Raw genomic sequence first — 25,439 nt, forward strand, 5'->3', positions numbered from 1 at the left:
GTTACTCTTCCCATTCTGACATCTTTTGTCTGACAATCACGCTTTGCTTCCTTCCCTTAAGATACTCTTTGATTCACCAAAGCACTTTCCCTATTATTCCCACCTGAATTTCAAGTGTTTGCTCCAGCCTCATATGTATGTATACACAACTGCTATTTATGATTTAGATAGATGTGCACAGATTGATATTTGTATATCACTGGTAAAATATACCAACAAGTATGTGAATAACACACATTGTGCAGTTTATGGAATTTATTGAGAAGACTTTTCTTACACCAGGGACAGTATTGTTCCTGGCATACAAAATGTCTTCTCAGTACATGCCATACACTGCATGTTGTATCTTACTCAGATTCATATTTGTTTATACTTGTATATTTTCTATCAATTTAATCAGCTTTGTTATTGTAATTAAAATTAGCCTTTCAATCTTCAGCCAAGGCATGTTTAAGCAGTCACGTCCTCATCAGTGTGTTCGCTTTAATTATCTTGTGGATGGCCAGAGTGGATTCTTGCAGATGTTTCGGTCCATGAACATCCGTTTCTTCAATAATATGGCCATCACTATTAAGTCAGAGGAAGAAATGATTGGTTAGTCAAGAACTTTTGCAATTGTGTTAATTTGATTCATAAGTTACATGCAGGATTCTATGATTTTTTTTTTTTTTGTGTGTGTGACTACGCAATGCATAAAACTAGCTTGAAAACTGATAATAAATTCAGAACTTACAACTATTGTATATTTCCTATATTACTGGATTTCATAGAGTATTAGAATAGTTTAGTCATAAATCAAGTTGCATTATTTTTAAATTACTAGTTTGTAAAAAAATATTTTAAGTGTACAGTAGTTTCTTATTTTTTGTAAATACTAATTCATCTCTGTATTGCAAATTTTAACCAGAATCAATAAAAGCCATTGGCGAGACATTTGAAGTTGCTTGTCAGATGATTGGCTCTGATGTGCAGCTGGTCACAGGCAAGCTGGAAAAGAAGAGAAGTCGAGGACGGAGCCAGCTTGCAAATTTTCTGAACCCATTGGCTTCTCTCACTAAAACTTCTCCTGATACACTTAAAACTGCAGGTATGTTATGATTGTGTGTGTATGCAGTGCCTGAACTACTGATCACTTTTGCCTCGCTAAGACTTCTATAACCTGGAAGGCAATGTCAACAGTCATCTTTGCATAAGAATGGTGGCTAGGACATTCTGTGCTGCTTTGGCTTATGGCAAAGACTTAACTAATTGCAGCCACAAACGTAATTCTATACTTCCTTATGTGTCATTGGAAAAATGTTAATATTTCACTAACGGGGAGAGTAGCCTGGGGATACAGGGTTCTTACCCACTTAGGTTGTAACTCAGTTCCTTGGTTCATTTATTTTGAATAGAATAAAACATTTGTATTCATGGGGATTATGTCCCTGAAGGATTGGCAAATAACACTGGCAATGAAATAAAGCCAGGGTAAAATATGTACTGCATTTTAAAATTCATTCCACCAATATCCCTGATTTTGGCTAAACTTTTCATGTATCCCATAGAGTAAGAAAAATACACTTGTACAATAATAACTGAAATATTAGTTAAAGTTATACTTGATGTGAGTTGCTAGAACGACTGCAGTATTATAGGAATGATTATTATCATAGTACAGTGGAACCTCGGCTTGTGAACACCCCACCATACGAATTTTTCAGGATACGAACAGTTGTTCGATTGATTTTTTGCTTCAGAATACGAACAAAATTTCAGGATGCGAACTTTCCCCTCAGGGGAGGTTCCTTATATAAATAAATAAATAAATAAAATATATATTTCTTTGTATAGGTTACAGTGTGTGTTTACATATCATAATATGATTGGAGCAAAGAAAGCCACAATCATGCCGAGGCATTTTGGGCAGAAATGCCTACTAGAGACGACTAAAGTCTAGACAGGTGAAAAGTGTACTAGTAGTGGTTACCAATGTTTTGCTGGTGGTGCCAACTACTGGCAGCCTTTTGAAGTTTCTCCTTACTGTTGTTGTTATTATTATTATTATTATTATTACTCTTGTATTATTATTATAATTATTATTATTATTCTTATTATTATTAGTAGTAGTAGTATGTGCATATGCGGTGAGGGGCTCTTGATCTAGGGAATTGGATCTGTGCTCCAGGTCCCTAAATTAATAATAATAATAATAATTTATTATTATTATTATTATATACATACATACTAAATAACAAAAAAAGGCACAATGACCGTGACTTTGTCAATGGTCCAAGTCGGACCGAAACGTCGTCGTAAGCTTCTCTCTTTTATGTGCGGGTTATTTGTGTACATACATACTAATAATAATGATAATACATAATAATAATTATGTATACAGTGGAACCTCAAATTTCGAACTTAATCCGTTCCAGGAGCTAGTTCTAAATTCGAAAATTTTGAAAAGCGAAGCAATATTTCCCATAAGAAATAATGGAAATACAATTAATCTGTTCCAAAAACCTAAAAATATTGACAAGAAAATACATTTTATAGAGATTAATTATAGTTTTACATACACAACAAATATAGTGTACAATTATGTATTAATAAATTTAAATAAACATATAACATTTTTACTTACCTTTATTGAAGATTGGTGATGGCATCTGAAAGATAGGGGGGAGGGAGGGAGTTGGGGTTAGTGTTTGGAAGGGGAATCCCTCTCCATAATGACTTTAGGTATCAATACTCTCTCTGGGGTTACTTCCCTTCTCTGTCTTGATTTATTCTTTCTTTGCCAGGATAGAAGCGATGGTCGACTTATTTTTCCCATACATCCTGGCAAGCTCAAGAAGTTTCACACCACTCTCATACTTCTGTATTATTTCCTTCTTCACATCTATGGTGTTTCTCACTTTCTTTACAACAGGGGTACCACTAGCAAGTTTCTTTGGGCCCATGGCAGCTTATTTCACAGTCCCACAAGCACTAAACTCAAGCATTAACAAAGCCAGACTGGCTTACGGCACCTGCGCGGGGAGGTGGACAAAGCGGGCTGGCGGACAGGTCTGATACCCAGCGGTTCAAAAGTAGGGGCAGTTTCGATAATAGGGACAAAGTTGGTTCGAAAAAAGTGGTTGATTTTCGAAGAGTTCGATAAGCGATACGTTTGAAATTTGAGGTTCCACTGTAATATAATAATAATGTAATACTATATAATAATAATAAAATAATATAATATATAATAATACATAATAGTACAATAATAATTATAATAGTACATGTATGTACGTTCTTCTCTCAACACGCCGGCCGTATCCCACCGAGGCGGGGTGGCCCAAAAGGAAAAACGAAAGTTTCTCCTTTTACTTTTAGTAATATATACAGGAGACGGGGTTACTAGCCCCTTGCTCCTGGCATTTTAGCCGCCTCTTACAACACACATGGCTTACGGAGGAAGAATTCTGTTCCATTTCCCCATGGAGATAAGAGGAAATAAACAAGAACAAGAACTAGAAAGAAAATAGAAGAAAACCCAGAGGGATGTGTATATATATGTTTGTACATGTATGTGTAGTGTGACTGAAGTGTAAGTAGAAGTAGCAAGACGTACCTGAAATCTTGCATTTTTAAGAGACAGACAAAAGACACCAGCAATCCTACCATCATGTAAAACAATTACAGGATTCCGTTTTACACTCACTTGGCAGGACGGTAGTACCTCCCTGGGCGGTTGCTGTCTACCAACCTACTACCTAGGATGTATGTACGTACTGTGTATAATTTAGTTTGACAACACCACCACCAGATAGCAGTGTCAATCAAAACATTGCTCACCAGTGCACATGTACTTATGGAGCTACCCTCGCGGTGCAAGGAATTCTCGTGATATCCTTACATTTCGTGCAGTTAATTCACCAGATGTTTTCTTCTAACCATGGGTCCTAAGAAAGCAAGTGCAAAGGACAGTGCCAAGAAGAAAAAGAGGATGATCTGCATGGAATTAAAGCAAGAAATTATTAATAACCACAGACTAGGTGAGAGGGTTAAGGACTTGGACAGTGAGTACAAGCGTAGCCCCCTCTACTATATGTACAATACTAAAGCAGAAGGAGTGTATAAAGGCTTTAGTGCCAGCAAAGGGTGTTACAGTAATTTCTAAGCAGTGGACCTCTGTCAATGAAAAGATGGAAAAGCTTCTGTTGACATGCAGAAAAAGTCAGTGAATATGTAGTGTAGTAAGATAAACATAAAAATTTTACATAGCAGTTCAAAGAAAAGTGTTAACTGACAGGATATGCCACTCTGCATTTCTTCTCTAAGGTATGTAAATGTTGTATGTACACCAGATCTAATTCAGTTAGCCTCACAAACTCCGTTTTCTCTTATAATAACACCTGTGACGTTTTCATAGCGAGAATGGGCGACCACTCCCTACCACAATACTCCTTCCTCTGCCATCCATGTAATGACATATTTTATTCATTCTGGAGTGTATATCAGGTTTCTATGTTGTACTGTTTATTATGTCATTAGATGAATTGTGACAGATAAATAAGCCGTAGAGTTGTTATTAGGGTTATTTTGTCATGCCTCCTGAGAGCAGGAATTCAGCTGGAACGAATTAATTGCATTTCAATTAATTTAAACGAGGAAGATTGACCCAGCATATGAACAAATCAGGATACGAACCAGTCCACGGAACGGATTAAATTCGTAACCCGAGGTTCCAGTGTATTTAGTATTTTTTATTATTTTTATTTTTATTAACACATCAGCTGTTTTCCACCAAGGCAGGGTGGCCCAAAAAAGAAAAACTTTCATCATCATTCACTCCTCACTGTCTTGCCAGAGGCATGCTTACACTTCAGCTATAAAACTGCAACATTAACACCCGTCCTTCAGAGTGCCGGCACTGTACTTCCCATCTCCAGGAATCAAGTTCAACCTTCCGGTTTCCCTGAATCCCTTCATAAATGTTACCCTGTTTACACTCCAACAGTACGTTAAGCCCTAAAAACCATTTGTCTCCATTCGCTCTTACTTAACACGCTCACGCATGCCTGCTGGAAGTCCAAGCCCCTTCCACACAAAACCTTTACTTCCCTCCCTCCAACCTTTCCTAATACAGATTTATACACTCTTGAAGTCATTCTATTTTGTTCCATCCTCTCTACATATCCAAAGCACCTCAATAACCCCTCCTCAGCCCTCTGGACAATAGTTTTGTTAATCCCGCACCTCCTCCTATTCTCCAAGCTACGGATTCTCTGCATTATGTTCACACTACACATTGCCCTCAGACAAGACATCTCCATTGCCTCCAGCCTTCTCTTTGTTGCAACATTCACCACCCATGCCTCACACCCATACAAGAACATTGGTATAACTATGCTCTCATACATTCCCTTCTTTGCTTTCATGGATTAAGTTTTTTGTCTCCATAGACTCCTCAGTGCACCACTCACCTTGTTCTCCTCATCAGTTCTGTGATTCACCTCATCTTTCATAGACCCATCTATTGACACGTCCACTACCATATATCTGAATACATTCACCTCTTCTATACTCTCTCCTTCCAATCTGATATCCAATCTTCCATTACTTAATTTTTTGGTTATCCTCATCACTTTACTCTTTCCTATAATCACTTTTAATTTCCTTCTCTTACATACCCTACCAAACTCCTCAACCAACCTCTGCAACTTCTCTTCAGAATCTTCCAAAAGCATAGTCTCATCAGCAAAGAGCAACTGTGACAACTCTTACTTTGTGTTTGATGCTTTATCTTTTAACCCCACACCTCTTGTCAACACCCAAGCATTCACTTCTCTTACAACTCCATCTATAAATACAGTGGAACCTCTACTTAAGAGTTTAATCTGTTCCATAACCTTGCTCACATCTGGATTTGCTCATTTGCAGAGTCAATTTTTCCTCATTTAAATTAATTGAAATAGAATTAATCCGTTCCAGCGGAATTCCAGGCACAACAAAATACTTCAATAATTTCCCTAATATCAACTCTACAGCTTATTTATCTATCAGAATTCATCTAATATGACATAATAAACAGTATTAACCCTTTGAGGGTTTTCGTCGTACTAGTACGTCTTACGCGTAGGGGTTTTTGACGTACTAGTACTCATAAATTCTAGCGACCTCAAATCTAGTGGGAGAAAGCTGGTAGGCCTTCATATGAAAGAATGGGTCTATGTGGTCAGTGTGCACAGTCTAAAAAAAATCCTGCAGCACACGGTGCATAATGAGAAAAAAAAAACTTTTTCCATTTTTTTTTAATAAATCAGCGACTTTGCAGTGTCTTTTCGTATAGTATTTATTGTTGTTTTCTAGTTTTCTTGGTCTCATTTTATAGAATGGAAGACATATTACTGAAATTGAGATGATTTTGACTGGTTTTACAATGAAAGGTGCCTTGAAATTGAGCTCAAAGTAGCAGAAATGTTCGATTTTTACCAAACTTCCAAAGTAAACAAATCGTGCCAAGCGTGCAATACAAGTCAACTGGTGAGTCTAATATTCTTTCACAAGTGCACCAATAATATTTATACCATTTTTTACACTAATGCAGTAGTCTGCATAACAGTAAATCTTATATTTTTTGTGAGAATAAAAATTCAAAGTGGAAAGCAAAAGAATATAAGAGGAGCCTTGAGACGTGACTAATGACTAGAGGAAATGTCATTTTAGTGCCAGGAATGTCTTTCTTGTTTATTCTGGACCCTATTCCGAAATTGGCATCTTTTGAAATTTGTGTGAAATTGGCAAAATTGCTAAATTCTGACCACTGTACTGGATAGTTGAATTTATAAATGGGTGGTTTCTTGCACCCATTCGATAGAAAAAATGGAGTTCTAGCGAAATATTCATGTTTTTTGTCGACTAGTACAGTGAAATTGGCCTAAAATGGGGCTCAAAGTGGGCAAAATCGCCGATCCGTAAACATCGCCGAGACCGCTAACTTTGCGAGAGCATAATTCCGTAAGTTTTCTATCAAATTTCAAACTTTTGGTGTCGTTATGATCGGGAAAAGATTCTCTATCTTTTCATAAGAGAAAATAATTTTTTTTTTTTTTTAAATTTGGCCGACCCTGAGAACGAGTTTCGGAGAGGGCCTGTCGACCCTCAAAGGGTTAATAACGTCGAAACATGATATACACTCTAGAATGAATAAAATACATGACATTATGTATGTGGCTAGTTGTGATGACTGGCCATTGTTGTTGTTACCAGGGTACAACAAGGTTGTTTCCAAGGTACAAGGTCTGCCACTGCTGCTTTATGTTGTCTTCCACTGCTGTTTCATGTTGTCTACCACTGCTGTTTCATGTTGTCTGCCACTGCTGTTTCATGTTGTCTGCCACTGCTGCTTCATGATGTCTACCACTGCTGTTTCATGTTGTCTGCCACTGCTGCTTCATGTATGCCACTGCTGCTTCATGTCTGCCACTGCTGCTTCATGATGTCTGCCACTGCTGCTTCATGTATGCCACTGCTGCTTCATGTATGCCACTGCTGCTTCATGTCTGCCACTGCTGCTTCATGATGTCTGCCACTGCTGCTTTATGTTGTCTGCCACTGCTGCTTCATGTTGTCTGCCACTGCTACCTTGTGATGTCTGCTCCTACTTTTGCTAGTGTGTTGAAGAGCTTTCCAATATGTGAAGGTTGAGGGGCAGTGCCACTTGGACAGTTATTGGATGGTGACATCATTTGTTTACTCTGAACATCGCCAAAGAATCGAACATTTCTACTACTATAGTATATCTACTACTATAGTATATCTTAAATTCTATCAAATGAGACCATAAAAACGAGAATACAACCATAAAAACCATGTGAAAATATACTGCTAAGGGGAGGCTAGTGGCTGAGAAGTGAACTCAGTTATTTATGGTCCGATTTCTTTTATTTTTTTGGTGTACGTTAAGCATCTTTCCATCATACATTGCCTAAGTTTCAATAAGATAGTCCAACAAACAACAGAGATCAAATTCCTTACATCAAGAGCAAGAGCAACATCTACCACATTGATCCCCTATCCACCCTATCATACACCTTTTCCAAATCCATAAATGCCACAAAAACCTCTTTATTTTTTTATTTTTTTTATTATCACACTCGCCGATTCCCACCAAGGCAGGGTGGCCCGAAAAAGAAAAACTTTCACCATCACTCACTCCATCACTGTCTTGCCAGAAGGGCACTACAGTTTTTAAACTGCAACATTAACACCCCTCCTTCAGAGTGCAGGCACTGTACTTCCCATCTCCAGGACTCAAGTCCGGCCTGCCGGTTTCCCTGAACCCCTTCATAAATGTTACTTTGCTCACACTCCAACAGCACGTCAAGTATTAAAAACCATTTGTCTCCATTCACTCCTATCAAACACACTCACGCATGCCTGCTGGAAGTCCAAGCCCCTCGCACACAAAACCTCCTTTACCCCCTCCCTCCAACCTTTCCTAGGCCAACCCCTACCCCGCCTTCCTTCCACTACAGACTGATACACTCTTGAAGTCATTCTGTTTCGCTCCATTCTCTCTACATGTCCGAACCACCTCAGCAACCCTTCCTCAGCCCTCTGGACAACAGTTTTGGTAATCCCACACCTCCTCCTAACTTCCAAACTACGAATTCTCTGCATTATATTCACACCACACATTGCCCTCAGACATGCCATCTCCACTGCCTCCAGCCTTCTCCTCACTGCAACATTCATCACCCATGCTTCACACCCATATAAGAGTGTTGGTAAAACTATACTCTCATACATTCCCCTCTTTGCCTCCAAGGACAAAGTTCTTTGTCTCCACAGACTCCTAAGTGCACCACTCACCCTTTTTCCCTCATCAATTCTATGATTCACCTCATCTTTCATAGACCCATCTGCTGACACGTCCACTCCCAAATATCTGAATACATTCACCTCCTCCATACCCTCTCCCTCCAATCTGATATCCAATCTTTCATCACCTAATCTTTTTGTCTTCATAACCTTACTCTTTCCTGTATTCACTTTTAATTTTCTTCTTTTGCATACCCTACCAAATTCATCCACCAATCTCTGCAACTTCTCTTCAGAATCTCCAAAGAGCACAGTGTCATCAGCAAAGAGCAACTGTGACAACTCCCACTTTATGTGTGATTCTTTATCTTTTAACTCCACGCCTCTTGCCAAGACCCTCGCATTTACTTCTCTTACAACCCCATCTATAAATATATTAAACAACCACGGTGACATCACACATCCTTGTCTAAGGCCTACTTTTACTGGGAAATAATTTCTCTCTTTCCTACATACTCTAACTTGAGCCTCACTATCCTCGTAAAAACTCTTCACTGCTTTCAGTAACCTACCTCCTACACCATACACCTGCAACATCTGCCACATTGCCCCCCTATCCACCCTGTCATACGCCTTTTCCAAATCCATAAATGCCACAAAGACCTCTTTAGCCTTATCTAAATACTGTTCACTTATGTGTTTCACTGTAAACACCTGGTCCACACACCCCTACCTTTCCTAAAGCCTCCTTGTTCATCTGCTATCCTATTCTCTGTCTTACTCTTAATTCTTTCAATAATAACTCTACCATACACTTTACCAGGTACACTCAACAAACTTATCCCCCTATAATTTTTGCACTCTCTTTTGTCCCCTTTGCCTTTATACAAAGGAACTATGCATGCTCTCTGCCAATCCCTAGGTACCTTACCCTCTTCCATACATTTATTAAATAATTGCACCAACCACTCCAAAACTATATCCCCACCTGCTTTTAACATTTCTATCTTTATCCCATCAATCCCGGCTGCCTTACCCCCTTTCATTTTACCTACTGCCTCACGAACTTCCCCCACACTCACAACTGGCTTCCTCATTCCTACAAGATGTTATTCCTCCTTGCCCTATACAGGAAATCACAGCTTCCCTATCTTCATCAACATTTAACAATTCCTCAAAATATTCCCTCCATCTTCCTAATACCTCTAACTCTCCATTTAATAACTCTCCTCTTCTATTTTTAACTGACAAATCCATTTGTTCTCTAGGCTTCCTTTACTTGTTAATCTCACTCCAAAACTTTTTCTTATTTTCAACAAAATTTGTTGATAACATCTCACCCACTCTCTCATTTGCTCTCTTTTTACATTGCTTCACCACTCTCTTAACCTCTCTTTTTCTCTCCATATACTCCTTCCTCCTTGCATCACTTCTACTTTGTAAAAACCTCTCATATGCTAACTTTTTCTCTCTTACTACTCTCTCTACATCATCAGTCCACCATTTGCTCTTCTTCCCTCCAACACCCACTTTCCTGTAACTACAAACTTCTGCTGAACACTAACACTATATTCTTAAACTTGCCCCATACATCATCTACTCCATTGCCTATACTCACACTAGTCCATTTGTCCTCCAACAGTTGTTTATATCTTACCCTAACTGTCTCCTACTTTAGTTTATAAACCTTCACCTCTCTCTTACTTGCTGCTTCCATTTTTCCTTGTATCCCATCTACTTATTACTCTCACTGTAGCTACAACTAAAAAGTGATCTGATATATCTGTGGCCCCTCTATAAACATGTACATCCTGGAGTCTACTCAACAGTCTTTTATCTACCAATACGTAGTCCAACAAACTACTCTTGGGTAGACTCCAGGATGTACATGATAATAAAGGCAAAAGGGACAAAAGAGAGGCTAAAAATTATAGGGGGGGGGGGTGTCTCTGATTCAAGAAATTGTAGGAGAGAAGGCGATTACTTCCTGGAAAAAGTAGGTCTTTGACAGGGATGTGTAATGTCACCATGGTTGTTTAATATACAGTGGACCCCCAGTTCGCGAAGACATCGGTATCCGATAAATCCGGTATCCGAAGCATTATATCGCAAAAAATTTGCCTCAGTTCCCGTTACAAAACCTGGTATGCGATACAATTCGTACGAGACGTGTCCAGTGTTTACAAGCCAGCCAGTGTGTGCGCATCTAAGGATACATTCGGTACATTCTATATTATCCATATTATCACTGTTTTTGGTGCTTTTTTCTGCAAAATAAGTCACCATGGGCCCCAAGAAAGCTTCTAGTGCCAGCCCATCGAGACCAAGGGTGCTAATGACTATTGAAATTAAGGAAATGTGCGCAAAGTGGCTTGAAGTGCAAACCTTTTTTGATGAAAATCACCCTGACACAGCTACTGCAAGCCGTGTTGGCAACCTGTACACTGACAATGTTGTGAACCACTTTAGGAAAGTCATAAAGGAACGAGAGGTACAGGCCTCTATGGACAGATATGTTGTGCGACAGAAGTCCAGTGACTCTCAAGCTGGTCCTAGTGGCATTAATAGAAGAAGGGAAGTAACCCCGGAAAAGGACTTGCTACCTCAAGTCCTGATGGAGGGGGATTCCCCTTCTAAACATTAAAAACTTCGACACTCCCATCCCATCAATCATCACCAGATCTTCATTAAAGGTAAGTGTCAATTATTCTATTGTGATTATTCTATTGTTATTATTGTTATTGTAATTATTATATTGCATTAAACTTAATATATCATGTGGTAAAAGTTTTTTTTTCATACTTTTGGGTGTCTTGCACGGATTAATTTGATTTCCATTATTTCTTATGGGGAAAATTGATTCGCTTTCCGATAATTTTGGTTTACGATGAGCTCTCAGGAACGGATTAATATTGTAAACAGGGGGTCCACTGTATTTATAGATGGGGTTGTGAAAGAAGTAACTGCTAGGGTGTTGGGGAGAGAGGTGGGATTAAATTATGGGGAATCAAATACAAAATGGAAGTTAACAGTTACTTTTTTTCTGATGATACTCTGCTTTTGGGAGATTCTAAAGAAAAGTTGCAAAGGTTAGTGGATGAGTTTGTGAGGGTGTGTAAAGGTGGAAAGTTGAAAGTGAGCATAGATAAGAGTAAGGTGATGAGGGTATCAAATGATTTATATAAAGAAAATTAGATATTACATTGGAGAGATGGAGTATGGAAGAAGTGAATGTTTTCAGATATTTGGGAATTGTCTTGTCAGCAGATGGGTTTATGAAGTATGAGGTTAACCATAGAATTGATGAAGGAAAAAAGGTGAGTGGTGCATTGAGGTATCTGTGGAGACAAAATACGTTATCCATGGAGGCAAAGAAGGGAATGTACGAAAGTATAGTGGTACCAACACTCTTATATGGATGTGAAGCTTGGGTTGTAAACGTTACAGCGAGGAGGTGGCTGGAGGCAGTGGAGATGTCCTGTCTAAGGGCAATATTATGCAGAGAATTTGGAGTGTGGAAATTAGGAGGAGGTGTGGAATTACTAAAAGTATTAGTCAGAGGGCTGAAGAAGGGTTGTTGAAGTGGTTTGGTCATTTAGAGAGAATGGAACAAAGTAGAATGACTTGGAGAGCATATAAATCTGTAGGGGAAGGAAGGAAGGAGGGGTAGGGGTCATCCTTGAAAAAGGTTGGAGGGAGGTGGTAAAGGAGAGTTTTGTGGGCGTGGGGCTTGGACTTCCAGCAAGCATGCGTGAGCATGTTAGATAGGAGTGAATGGAGACGAATGGTTTTTGGAACCTGATAAGCTGTTGGAGTGTGAGCAGGGTAATATTTTGTGAAGGGATTTGGGGAAACCGGTTAGCCGGACTTGAGTCCTGGAAATGGGAAGTACAATGCCTGCACTTTAAAGGAGGAGTTGGGATATTGACAGTTTGGAGGGGCTTCTAAACTGTCATATCTGAGCACCTCTGCAAAGACAGTGATTATGTATGAGTGATGGTGAAAGTGTTGAATGATGATGAAAATATTTTTCTTTCTTTTTGGGTCATGCTGGCTTGGTGGGAAACGGCCAGTGTGTTAACCCTTTCAGGGTTTCGGCTGTACTACTACGGCTTATTCCCCAGGATTTTTGATGTACTAGTACGCCTAAATTCTAGCGCCCTCAAATCAAGTGAGAGAAAGTTGGTAGGCCTACATATGAAAGAATGGGTCTATGTGGTCAGTGTGCGCAGTATAAAAAAAATCCTGCAGCACAGAGTGTGTAATAAGAAAAAAAACATTGACCATGGTTTTGGATTAAAACAGTGATTTTGCACTGTATTTTCATATGGTATTTACTGTTGTATTCTAGTTTTCCTGGTCTCATTTTATAGAATGGAAGACATATTACAGAAATTGAGATGATTTTTACTTTGAGCTCAAAGTAGTAGAAATGTTCGAGTTTTACCAAAGTTCAAAAGTAAACAAATCATGCCAAGCATCCAATACACGTCAACTGGTGAGTCTAATATTCTTTCACAAGTGCGCTGAAATTATTTATACCATTTCTACACTAATGCAGTAGTCTGCATAACAGTAAGTCTTCTATTTTTTGTAAGAATAAAAATTCAAAGTGAAAAGTCAAAGAAATATAAGAGGGGCCTGGGGATGTGACTAACGAACAGAGAACTTGTTATTTTAGTGCCAGGAATGTCTTTCTTGTTTATTCTGGACCCTATTTGGAAATTGGCACCTTTTGAAATTTGTGTGAAATTGGCAAAATTTCTAAATTCTGACCACTTTATTGGATAGTTGAAATCGGTAAATGGGTGGTTTCTTGTACTCTTTCGATAGAAAAAATGGAGTTCTAGCGAAAGTTATTATTTTTGTCAACTAGCACACTGGAATTGGCCGAAAATAGGGCTCAAAGTGGGCAAAATCGCCGATGCATAAACATCATCAAGACCGCTAACTTCGCGAGAGCATAATTCCGTAAGTTTTCCATCAAATTTCATACTTTTGGTGTCATTATGATTGGGAAAAGATTCTCTATCTTTTCATAAGAAAAAATAATTTTTTTTTTTTAAATTTGGGGACCCTGAGAACAAGTCTCAAAGAGACCCTGGGGACCCTGAAAGGGTTAAAAAAAAAAAAAGTCTGTTGAATATACCTGGTAAAGTGTATGGTAGAGTTATTATTAAAAGAATTAAGAGTAAGATCAGGACAGCAGATGAACAAGGAGGCTTTAGGAAAGGTAAGGGGTGTGTAGACCAAGTGTTTGTAGTGAAACATATAGGTAAACAGTATTTAGATAAGGGTAAAGAAGTTTTTGTGGGATTTATGGATTTGGAATAGGCTTATGATAGGGTGGATAGGGAGGCAATATGGCAGATGTTGCAAATGTATGGAATAGGAAGTAGGTTATTGAAAGCTGTGAAGAGTCTTTACGAGGATAGCGAGGCTGAGGTTAGAGTATGTAGGTGACAGGGAGATTGTTTTCCAGTAAAAGTAGGCCTTAGACAGGGATGTGTGATGTCACTCTGGTTGTTCAATATATTTATAGATGGGGTTGTAAGAGAAGTGAATGCTCAAGGGTTGACAAGAGGTGTGGGGTTAAAAGATAAAGAATCTAACACAATGTAGGAGTTGTCACAGTTGCTCTTTGCTGATGACACTGTGCTTTTGGGAGATTCTTAAAAGAAGTTGCAGAGGTTGGTTGATGAGTTTGGTAGGGTATGTAAAAAAGGAATTTAAAAATAAATATTGGAAAAAGTAAGGTGATGAGGATAAAAAAAATTAGGTAACGGAAGATTGGATATCAGATTGGAGGGAGAGAGTATGGAGGAGGTGAATGTATTCAGATACAGTGGAACCTCGACTTAGGAGTTTAATCCATTTTGTGACCTAGCTCGTAACTCAGTTTGGTCGTATATCAAATCAATTTTCCTCATTTAACCCTTTCAGGGTCCGTGCTGTAGATCTATGACTTTATGTTGAGGGTCCAAACCGTAGATCTACACCATGAGCTCAGCTCACTCTGATAAGCTGTGAGTGGTAAATTTGGGGCTAGATATGAGAGAATACATCTATGTGGTATGTGTGCACCACATAAAACAAATCCTACAGCACACAGTGTATAATGAGAGAAAAAACCGAGACCGTGATTTTCGATTAAAACAGCAACTTTGCAGTGTTTTTTCGTATGTTTTTTATAGTTGTATTTCTGATTTCTTGGTCTCATTTGATAGAATGGAAAATATATTACAGAAATAGAGATGATTTTGATTGGTTTTGGTACTAGAAAGGGCTTGAAACTGAGCTCAAAGTAGTGGAAATGTTAAATTTTTCCCAATGTTCAAGAGTAAACAAACGACCTCACATGTCTAACACGCCAGCTGGCGGGTCTGATATACATTCAAAAATGTGGTGATGATATTTATACAATTATTACAATATTGCATAACAGTAAATCTTCTATTTTTTGGTTTGAATAAAAATTCATTATGTGAATAAAAAATCAAAATGGAATTCATTTGTAAAGCCTGAAAACATAACTAATGAACAGAGGTAATGTTAGTTTAGTGCCAGGAATGTCTGCATTGTTTATTCTGGACCCTATTTTGAAATTGGAATATTTTGAACTTTGTGTTAAATTGGCCAAATTACCAATTTCTGATCACTTTATTTTGTAGTTGAAAGAGTTGACTGGGTGATTTCTTGTGCTCAATCGATAGAATAGAAGTAATACTAGTGAAATAGCCAAGAATTTGGTCGACTGGAATAAAGTACATGTAATTGGCCTAAAATGGAAGTCAAAGTCGGCAAAATCGCCGATTTGTAAATATCGCTGACACATCAAAATTCGCGAGAGCATAATTTTGTCAATTTTCCATCAAATATCGTACTTTTTGTTTTATTACTTTCAGAAAAAGATTCTCTACCATTTCATAGTTTTTTTTTTTTTGAAAATTCTTGGACCCTGGTGCACACTTTGAAATTTGGCCTCTGGACCCTGAAAGGGTTAAATTAATTGAAATGCCATTAATCCATCCCAGCAGCAGGACAAAATATCTCGATATAACAACTCTGCCTCTTCAAGGGGGGCTTCTTGGCGTGGTGAAGGGGCTCTTGGTCTGAGGAATTAGACCTGTCGGTCTACTTCCTCAGACCGAACCTAATTACCCCCCAATCCCCCGTTCCCTATTTCATCCTCCCCATCCTCCCCTTTTTCCTTTCCTCCTCCTCCTCCCCACCCCTCCCTTTTGCCCTTCCTTTTTGGCCTTTGGTTTTTTTTTTTTTTTTTTTTTTTTTCACAGGCACGCTAGTTCCTAGGTAGGGGAAAGGGCACCGGGGTCCATCCCATTCCGTTGATGTTCTTGGCGGTGGCATAGTTTGCCGTGGAATCTGGATTGCCTAGGGATGTCCTGATCCCTCTCCGATATCCTGGAGGGTGGCTTTGGGTGTCTCTCGGGCGACGGGTGTATCTCTGGAAGCCACCTTTCGGATTCCGGGGGTGGTGGCCATAGGAGGTATGCTTTGTGGCGGATTTCCGGCCGCCCTCTCTTTTGTCCACCGAGGTAGCTCGGCAGATGTGAGGTTGCTATCCCGGATTGCCGGTTTACTGGCATGATGGGTAGGGTATGGCATGGGTTCCATGCTGCATCTGCGCTACTTGCGGTGCTGAGGTCCTCTTGGGTGGAGGGAGATTTCTGGCCCTTTCATTCCTCCTAGGAACTATCCCTCCCCGGTCCCCCCTTTTTTTATTCTTTTTTCTTTTTATTTTCTTTTCTTCTTTCTTTTTTTTCTTAAAAACAAAAAGAAAGAAGTAACCTAACCATGGCAGCCCTAGTCCATGAACCTGCTACCCCCGGGCCCCTTCCTGATACCGCACCCCGTTCTGACCCCGCCTCGTCTTTGGACCACTCTTCGGACACTCCTCATGCCTCTGTACCTCTTGCCGGTGCTGTTTCCTCACCCGCTTCAGGTACTGAGGCGTCGACTGACTCCTTCGATTTATCTGACCTTCGTTCTCCTCTGACTATGCTTCCGGCCTCTCCCTCTACGGTGCGGCAATTTTCGAATCGCCGGCCCATTCCACGTCGGACCAACTCTGGTCCCACGCCTAAACGCCAACGACAATTACCTGCTGATGATACTTCTCCACCTTCTCATTCCTCTCAGAAAAGATCGACACGTCCTTCACTACCTTTCCACGCTCAGTTTCAGACTGCACAATGGACTAAATTCTTCACTTTACGACCGACTTCCTCTACTGCCTATCTTTCTGACCACAGTATTGGCAAGGCACTCCTATGCCATGTTGATAAAGATATTTCTTTTCATGCTCTTAAGAGCGGTACGCGCATTGTCACTGTACAGAATGCTACCCAGGCTCATGAGCTTTCTCGTAACTATTGAAAAGCATCATTCCCTCAATTCTTGTAGTGGTACCGTCATTCTGCCCCATACCATAGTTCAACAAAATTTCCAGACATGTGGCACTGACATTCTTGAACAGCTGGAACTCCAAGATCTCCCATTCCTCAAGGTAGACACTTACGTTCTTCCTGCCCGCGGGCGGAGACGATACCCTAGTAATGTGGCTCGTTTAACTTTTGACAGCTGTGAACTCCCATCCTCAGTTTATGTAGCAGGACATCGGTTACAAGTTCGAAAGGTGATCCCTACACCGCAACAGTGTAGAAATTGCTGGCGATTTGGCCATCCAACGAAATATTGCAGATCTATCGCCGAATGCCCAGTGTGTGGTGCCGATGACCATTCTAATACGTCATGCAATCGACCTCCCTCTTGCCTTAATTGTCATGAGGCTCACCCTTCGTACTCTTGCCATTGTCAAGTCTACTTAAACGAGCTGGAAATCCGTTACCTCAAAGAGGCTGAAGGTCTCCCTTATGCCATGGCAGTTTCTCATCTCCGCCTCCAAGGGAGACTACCTCGTGTTTCTTATTCCCGTGTTTCAAAACGTCCCCCCACTTCTGGTATCCCATCATCTGCACCCACCTCTGTGGTTACCTCTCCCATAGTCACTCCTGTAACTAATTCTTTTGCTGTCCTCGGCTCAGAAGTCCCTACTTCAACGTCTCAGTCTGATCTTGCTTCTTCGTGTTCTCTCTCGCAAGCCTCAGTAGCGACGAGATCTCGTATGACACCTCCTCCCAATCGTCCCTCTACTTCTCAAAAGTCAAAAAAAGGTCCGTTAACACCTCCTACCCATCTTCCACCTCCTCATTTTCCCTTCCCTGTCTCTGTACCTGGTTCTCCCCCTCTCACTGGCTCTGTTACAAGTGTAGAGGTTCACCCTCCTCCTCGTACTGTACCTTCCTCCCCTGTTCCCTCCCAAGTTTCTTCCTCTTCTGCCACCTCCCAGGTTTCTGCCTCTACTGTCCCCTTCCACGCTTCTCCAGTTCCCTCCACCCTTTCGCCCCCCTCTTCCTTGATACAGTCAATTACAGTTCCAATCTTTACTCATCCTCCCCCTACCATTTCCAATATTGTCTCCCATACGATGTCTCTGAACTCTGAAACACTTGAAGCAATCTCTGAATATATTGCAGAGACCAAACCATCAATGGACACTGATCCACCCTCCGCTCCTTCTCTCTCCTCTACTCCATCTGCGCAACTCCTTTCTTCACAGCGCATCATTCCTTCGCTGCTTGAACGTTTTCCACTGCCTCCGCATGTGGACTTTTCTAACCCCTCTAGTCCGTAGGAACCCTTACCTGCAGATTTCAGGTATCTTTATCATTGCCAATCATGGCCTATTTACAGTGGAATATACGTGGCCTCGGGTAATCGGGGTGAGCTTCAGATGTTACTCTCCCAGTTTTCCCCTGTTGGTGTTTGCTTACAGGAACCAAAATTACACTCTGCTGTTATCTCTCCCATCTCAGGCAATAATTTATTGTATTCTTCAGATCCTTTTCCTGATGGGACCTTTAATGAAAGTGCCCTTCTTCTACGCACAGATATTCCGTACCATCGGCTATTTGTTCGTACTTCGCTGCATTACACAGCAGCCCGTATCCACTTGCATAGGTGGTATACGCTCTGTTCTTTATATCTCTCTCCTTCTCGGGCATTATCTATTCCGGATATTGCCTTTCTTGTTTCGTCATTACCACCACCGATTCTGTTACTTGGTGATTTTAATGCCCACCATTTCCTCTGGGGGGGGGGTCTCACTGTGATTCCTGTGGCATTCAGTTAGAGGCTTTTCTTGCCACCCACCCCCTCCATGTTTTAAATACAGGTACTCACACCCATTTTGATCCTCGGACTCACACACTCTCTTGCATCGATCTCTCAGTCTGCTCTTCCTCCGCCGCATTAGACTTCACTTGGTCTGTTCTTCCGGACTTACATGACAGCGATCATTTCCCAATCATTCTTATTTCCCCTTCATATTCACCACCTCTTCGCATCCCACGCTGGCAATTTGATCAGGCAAATTGGAACCTTTACTCACACCTAACTGTTTTTAGTGAGGTTCCTTCTTCGTCCTCCATCGATGAGCTTTTACACCTCTTCTCGTCCTCCATTTTAACCGCAGCTTCTCATTCTATACCCCAAACTTCGGGCAGGCATTCTCAGAAATGCGTGCCTTGGTGGTCTCCTGCTTGTGCTCGTGCAGTACGTTTGAAACGAGCTGCATGGGGCAGGTACCGGTACAGTAGAGCCACAGAGAGACTTCTTGATTTTAAGCAGAAGCGTGCGATCGCTCGCCGTGTCATCCGTGACGCTAAATGCACTTGCTGGCGAGATTATGTCTCCTCCATCACCTCTGCTTCCTCTATGAGTGCAGTCTGGAAAAAAGTACGAAAACTGAGTGGTAAATATTCTCCTGACCCGGCTCCTGTTCTGCGGGTTGCCGGTGTTGATATAGCAAACCCACTAGATGTTGCCAATGAAATTGGCAATCATTTGGTCCGTATTTCTCAGGGACTCCATCTATGCCCCTCATTTCTTTCCTCAAAGTCTGCCAGAGAGTTAGCACCCTTGGACTTTTCTTCTCTCAGAGAAGAACAGTATAATGTGCCTTTTACACTTCAAGAACTGGAGGCAACACTCTCAGCTTGCCGATCATCAGCAGCTGGGCCCGACGACATTCATATTCGTATGCTACAACATTTACATCAGTCAGCCCTTGCAGTCCTATTACGCCTTTACAATCTTATTTGGTCACAAGGAGTTCTTCCACAGCTGTGGAAATCCGCCATTGTTCTCCCTTTCCGCAAACCAGGCACTACGGGACATGAAACCTCCCACTATCGTCCCATTGCTCTTACCAGTGCAGTTTGCAAAGTGATGGAACGCCTAGTAAATAGACGTTTAGTGTGGTATTTAGAGACACACAACAGTCTCTCCACTCGTCAATATGGCTTTCGTAAGGGACGTTCTACCATAGACCCCTTACTACGCTTGGATACGTATGTTCGTAATGCCTTTGCGAATAACCACTCAGTTATTGCCATATTTTTTGACCTTGAGAAGGCATATGACACAACTTGGAGGTATAATATTTTAGCCCAAGCCCACTCCTTAGGCCTTCGAGGCAATCTACCATCCTTCCTTAAGAACTTTTTAACTGACAGGCATTTCCGTGTTCGGGTTAATAATGTGCTCTCCCCGGACTTTATCCAAGCTGAAGGTGTCCCCCAGGGATGTGTTCTGAGCACAACACTGTTTCTCCTTGCTATAAATGATTTGGCCTCTAGTCTTCCATCAAATATTTGGTCATCACTCTATGTTGATGACTTCGCTATTGCCTGTGCAGGCGCTGACTGTCACCTTATTACAGTTTCTCTCCAGCATGTAGTCGACCGTGTTTCCAATTGGGCCACCACACGTGGGTTTAAATTTTCCAGCACTAAAACCCACCAAATTACTTTCACTAGACGCTCTGTCATCTCCGATCATCCTTTGTACCTCTATGGCTCCCGTATCCCTGAACGTGATACAGTCAAGTTTCTGGGCCTCCTCTTTGATCGTAGGTTATCCTGGAAACCTCACATTACCTCTCTGAAGGCAACTTGTCACAGCCGGCTGAACCTTCTTAAAACCCTTGCTCATCTTTCATGGGGAGCTGATCGTCGAACCCTCCTTCGCCTACATTCCACCCTTATCTTATCGAAACTTGATTATGGTGACCAGATCTATTCAGCGGCATCTCCTGCTACTCTCTCTAGCCTTAACCCCATTCATCACCAAGGATTATGTTTATGCCTTGGTGCTTTTCGCTCTTCCCCTGTCGAGAGCCTCTATGCAGAAGCGAACGTTCCATCCTTATCCGATCGCCGTGACGCCCATTGCCTTCGCTACTATGTACGCTCTCATGATCTCCGCAATCCTTCCATTTATAGAATGGTCACTGATATTAGTATACATTAATTGTTCGCCGCCCCTGTTTACTCCGTCCCTTCTCTCTTCGCCTTCATTCGCTCTTGTCTTCTCTTCAATTACCACCTTTCTATGTACATGTAGCATCTCACTTTTCCCTACCCCCCTGGGAAGTTCCAGGTGTTCAAATCTGTTCTTTCTCTCTCCCTTGCTCGAAAGCCCAACTGTCTACGGTCGCTTCCCGCTCTCTTTTTCTTGACCACTTTCACTCTCATTCTCATGCCATTGCTGTGTACACAGATGGCTCTAAGTCTTCTGACGGCGTAGGATTCGCAGCAGTGTTTCCTGACAGCATCGTACAAGGGCATTTACTATCTTCGGCTAGTATTTTTACTGCTGAATTGTATGCCATCCTTACAGCACTTATCCGTATTGCATCTATGCCTGTGTCATCATTTGTGGTTGTCTCAGACTCCCTAAGTGCTTTACAGGCTATACAGAAATTTGATACACCTCACCCCTTAGGCCTCCGTATCCAACTTCGGCTACGCCGCATCTTTACCAAGCATAAAGTTATTGTTTTTTGTTGGGTCCCTGGTCATGTTGACGTACAGGGCAATGAACAGGCAGACACTGCTGCGCGGTCAGCAGTACATGACCTACCAGTTTCATGTAGAGGTATTCCATTTACTGACTATTTTGCTGCAATATCTTCCCAACTTCACACCCGTTGGCAACAACGTTGGTCTACTATGCTCGGCAATAAACTTCAATCTATTAAACCGAGTATAGGTTACTGGCCGTCTTCTTATCACCAGTGTCGAGGTTGGGAGACTACTCTCTCCCGTCTTCGCATTGGCCATACTCGTCTTACTCATGGATATCTCATGGAGAGGCGCCCTGCTCCTCTCTGTGAGAATTGCCAAGTTCCATTATCAGTCAGCCACATTCTGTTGGACTGCCCACTTTATCAACGAGCACGCAGAATTTACCTCCATCGTCGTCTTCGCTCTGCTGCTCTCTCTTTACCTTCCCTTCTCGCTGATGGACCCACCTTTCATCCAGACTCTCTCATTGACTTTTTGACAACAACTGACTTACTTCACAAATTCTGATACCTTCAGCCCTTTCTACTTCAATCTCTTGCTACCCTTTAACCCCGTACTATCCCCTGCCCCGCTGTTTTCTGTAACCTACTGATCATCCCTCCTCCCTTCTGCCATCCAATACCCTCGCTTCCTTCCCTACCCTGCAGCGCTGTGTAGCCCTTGTGGCTTAGCGCTTCTTTTTGATTATAATAATAATATAACAACTCTGTGGCTTATTTGTCTATCACAGTTCGTCTAATATGACATAATAAACCATATAATTAACAGAGAAACATGATATATACTCTAGAATGAATAAAATAGGCCATAATATGACAAGTCATGATACAATTTGTTTTGTTTGATTGCTGAACTTAACTGATACAGTTTTCTTTAATTCCATGAAAATCATCCTCTTTTACTTCTCAGCACTGTCCTTTTCAATTAATTTCTTAGGACCCATGGTTAGAAAAAAGAAATTTGGCCAAATGACTGTAAAAAAAATGCAAGCAAGCACGAGAGAACTGCCACCAGGCGATATCAACATGTGGACTTCTTACCGGAAGTTTTGCCATCAGCTGAGCCAACTAGTGGCAGCATTCTGAATACGTATGTATGTAGGTTGGTAGACAGCAACCACCCAGGGAAGTACTACCGTCCTGCCAGATGACTGTGAAACAAAAACCTGTAACTGTTTTGCATGATGGTAGGATTGCTGGTTTTCTTTTTCTGTCTCATAAACACACTAGATAACAGGGATATCTTGCTACTCCTACTTACACTTTGGTCACACTTCACAGACACGCACATGCATATATATATATACATACATCTAGGTTTTTCTCCTTATTCTAAATAGCTCTTGTTCTTTTTTATTTCTTCTATTGTCCATGGGGAAGTGGAAAAGAATCTTTCCTCCGTAAGCCATGCGTGTCGTATGAGGCGACTAAAATGCCGGGAGCAATGGGCTAGTAACCCCTTCTCCTGTATACATTTACTAAAAAAGAGAAGAAGAAAAACTTTATAAAACTGGGTTGTTTAAATGTGCGTGGATGTAGTGCGGATGACAAGAAACAGATGATTGCTGATGTTATGAATGAAAAGAAGTTGGATGTCCTGGCTCTAAGCGAAACAAAGCTGAAGGGGGTAGGAGAGTTTCAGTGGGGGGAAATAAATGGGATTAAATCTGGAGTATCTGAGAGAGTTAGAGCAAAGGAAGGGGTAGCAGTAATGTTAAATGATCAGTTATGGAAGGAGAAAAGAGAATATGAATGTGTAAATTCGAGAATTATGTGGATTAAAGTAAAGGTTGGATGCGAGAAGTGGGTCATAATAAGCGTGTATGCACCTGGAGAAGAGAGGAATGCAGAGGAGAGAGAGAGATTTTGGGAGATGTTAAGTGAATGTATAGGAGCCTTTGAACCAAGTGAGAGAGTAATTGTGGTAGGGGACCTGAATGCTAAAGTAGGAGAAACTTTTAGAGAGGGTGTGGTAGGTAAGTTTGGGGTGCCAGGTGTAAATGATAATGGGAGCTCTTTGATTGAACTTTGTATAGAAAGGGGTTTAGTTATAGGTAATACATATTTTAAGAAAAAGAGGATAAATAAGTATACACGATATGATGTAGGGCGAAATGACAGTAGTTTGTTGGATTATGTATTAGTAGATAAAAGACTGTTGAGTAGACTTCAGGATGTACATGTTTATCGAGGGGCCACAGATATATCAGATCACTTTCTAGTTGTAGCTACACTGAGAGTAAAAGGTAGATGGGATACAAGGAGAATAGAAGCATCAGGGAAGAGAGAGGTGAAGGTTTATAAACTAAAAGAGGAGGCAGTTAGGGTAAGATATAAACAGCTATTGGAGGATAGATGGGCTAATGAGAGCATAGGCAATGGGGTCGAAGAGGAATGGGGTAGGTTTAAAAATGTAGTGTTAGAGTGTTCAGCAGAAGTTTGTGGTTACAGGAAAGTGGGTGCAGGAGGGAAGAGGAGCGATTGGTGGAATGATGATGTAAAGAGAGTAGTAAGGGAGAAAAAGTTAGCATATGAGAAGTTTTTACAAAGTAGAAGTGATGCAAGGAGGGAAGAGTATATGGAGAAAAAGAGAGAGGTTAAGAGAGTGGTGAAGCAATGTAAAAAGAGAGCAAATGAGAGAGTGGGTGAGCTGTTATCAACAAATTTTGTTGAAAATAAGAAAAAGTTTTGGAGTGAGATTAACAAGTTAAGGAAGCCTAGAGAACAAATGGATTTGTCAGTTAAAAATAGGAGAGGAGAGTTATTAAATGGAGAGTTAGAGGTATTGGGAAGATGGAGGGAATATTTTGAGGAATTGTTAAATGTTGATGAAGATAGGGAAGCTGTGATTTCGTGTATAGGGCAAGGAGGAATAACATCTTGTAGGAGTGAGGAAGAGCCAGTTGTGAGTGTGGGGGAAGTTCGTGAGGCAGTAGGTAAAATGAAAGGGGGTAAGGCAGCCGGGATTGATGGGATAAAGATAGAAATGTTAAAAGCAGGTGGGGATATAGTTTTGGAGTGGTGGGTGCAATTATTTAATAAATGTATGGAAGAGGGTAAGGTACCTAGGGATTGGCAGAGAGCATGCATAGTTCCTTTGTATAAAGGCAAAGGGGATAAAAGAGAGTGCAAAAATTATAGGGGGATAAGTCTGTTGAGTGTACCTGGTAAAGTGTATGGTAGAGTTATAATTGAAAGAATTAAGAGTAAGACGGAGAATAGGATAGCAGATGAACAAGGAGGCTTTAGGAAAGGTAGGGGGTGTGTGGACCAGGTGTTTACAGTGAAACATATAAGTGAACAGTATTTAGATAAGGCTAAAGAGGTCTTTGTGGCATTTATGGATTTGGAAAAGGCGTATGACAGGGTGGATAGGGGGGCAATGTGGCAGATGTTGCAAGTGTATGGTGTAGGAGGTAGGTTACTGAAAGCAGTGAAGAGTTTTTACGAGGATAGTGAGGCTCAAGTTAGAGTATGTAGAAAAGAGGGAAATTTTTTCCCAGTAAAAGTAGGCCTTAGACAAGGATGTGTGATGTCACCGTGGTTGTTTAATATATTTATAGATGGGGTTGTAAGAGAAGTAAATGCGAGGGTCTTGGCAAGAGGCGTGGAGTTAAAAGATAAAGAATCACACACAGGGTGGGAGTTGTCACAGCTGCTCTTTGCTGATGACACTGTGCTTTTGGGAGATTCTGAAGAG

General features: G+C 41.0%; 1 protein-coding gene across 2 annotated transcripts in view; it reads left to right on the forward strand.

Moving 5' to 3' along the window:
• The window catches only part of sp3 (phosphatidylinositide phosphatase spermathreecae), a 185,933-nt gene that overhangs the window by 140,631 nt on the left and 19,863 nt on the right, over nt 1-25,439 (forward strand). For both annotated transcript variants that reach the window (XM_053789611.2, XM_053789612.2), the window contains 2 exons: nt 440-594; nt 908-1,087. In XM_053789611.2, coding sequence (XP_053645586.1) covers nt 440-594; nt 908-1,087 — 335 coding nt within the window. The remainder of the gene's footprint in view (nt 1-439; nt 595-907; nt 1,088-25,439) is intronic.

The sequence above is a fragment of the Cherax quadricarinatus genome, chromosome 68, assembly GCF_038502225.1.
Source record: "Cherax quadricarinatus isolate ZL_2023a chromosome 68, ASM3850222v1, whole genome shotgun sequence".
NCBI classification, from domain to species: Eukaryota; Metazoa; Arthropoda; class Malacostraca; order Decapoda; family Parastacidae; genus Cherax; species Cherax quadricarinatus.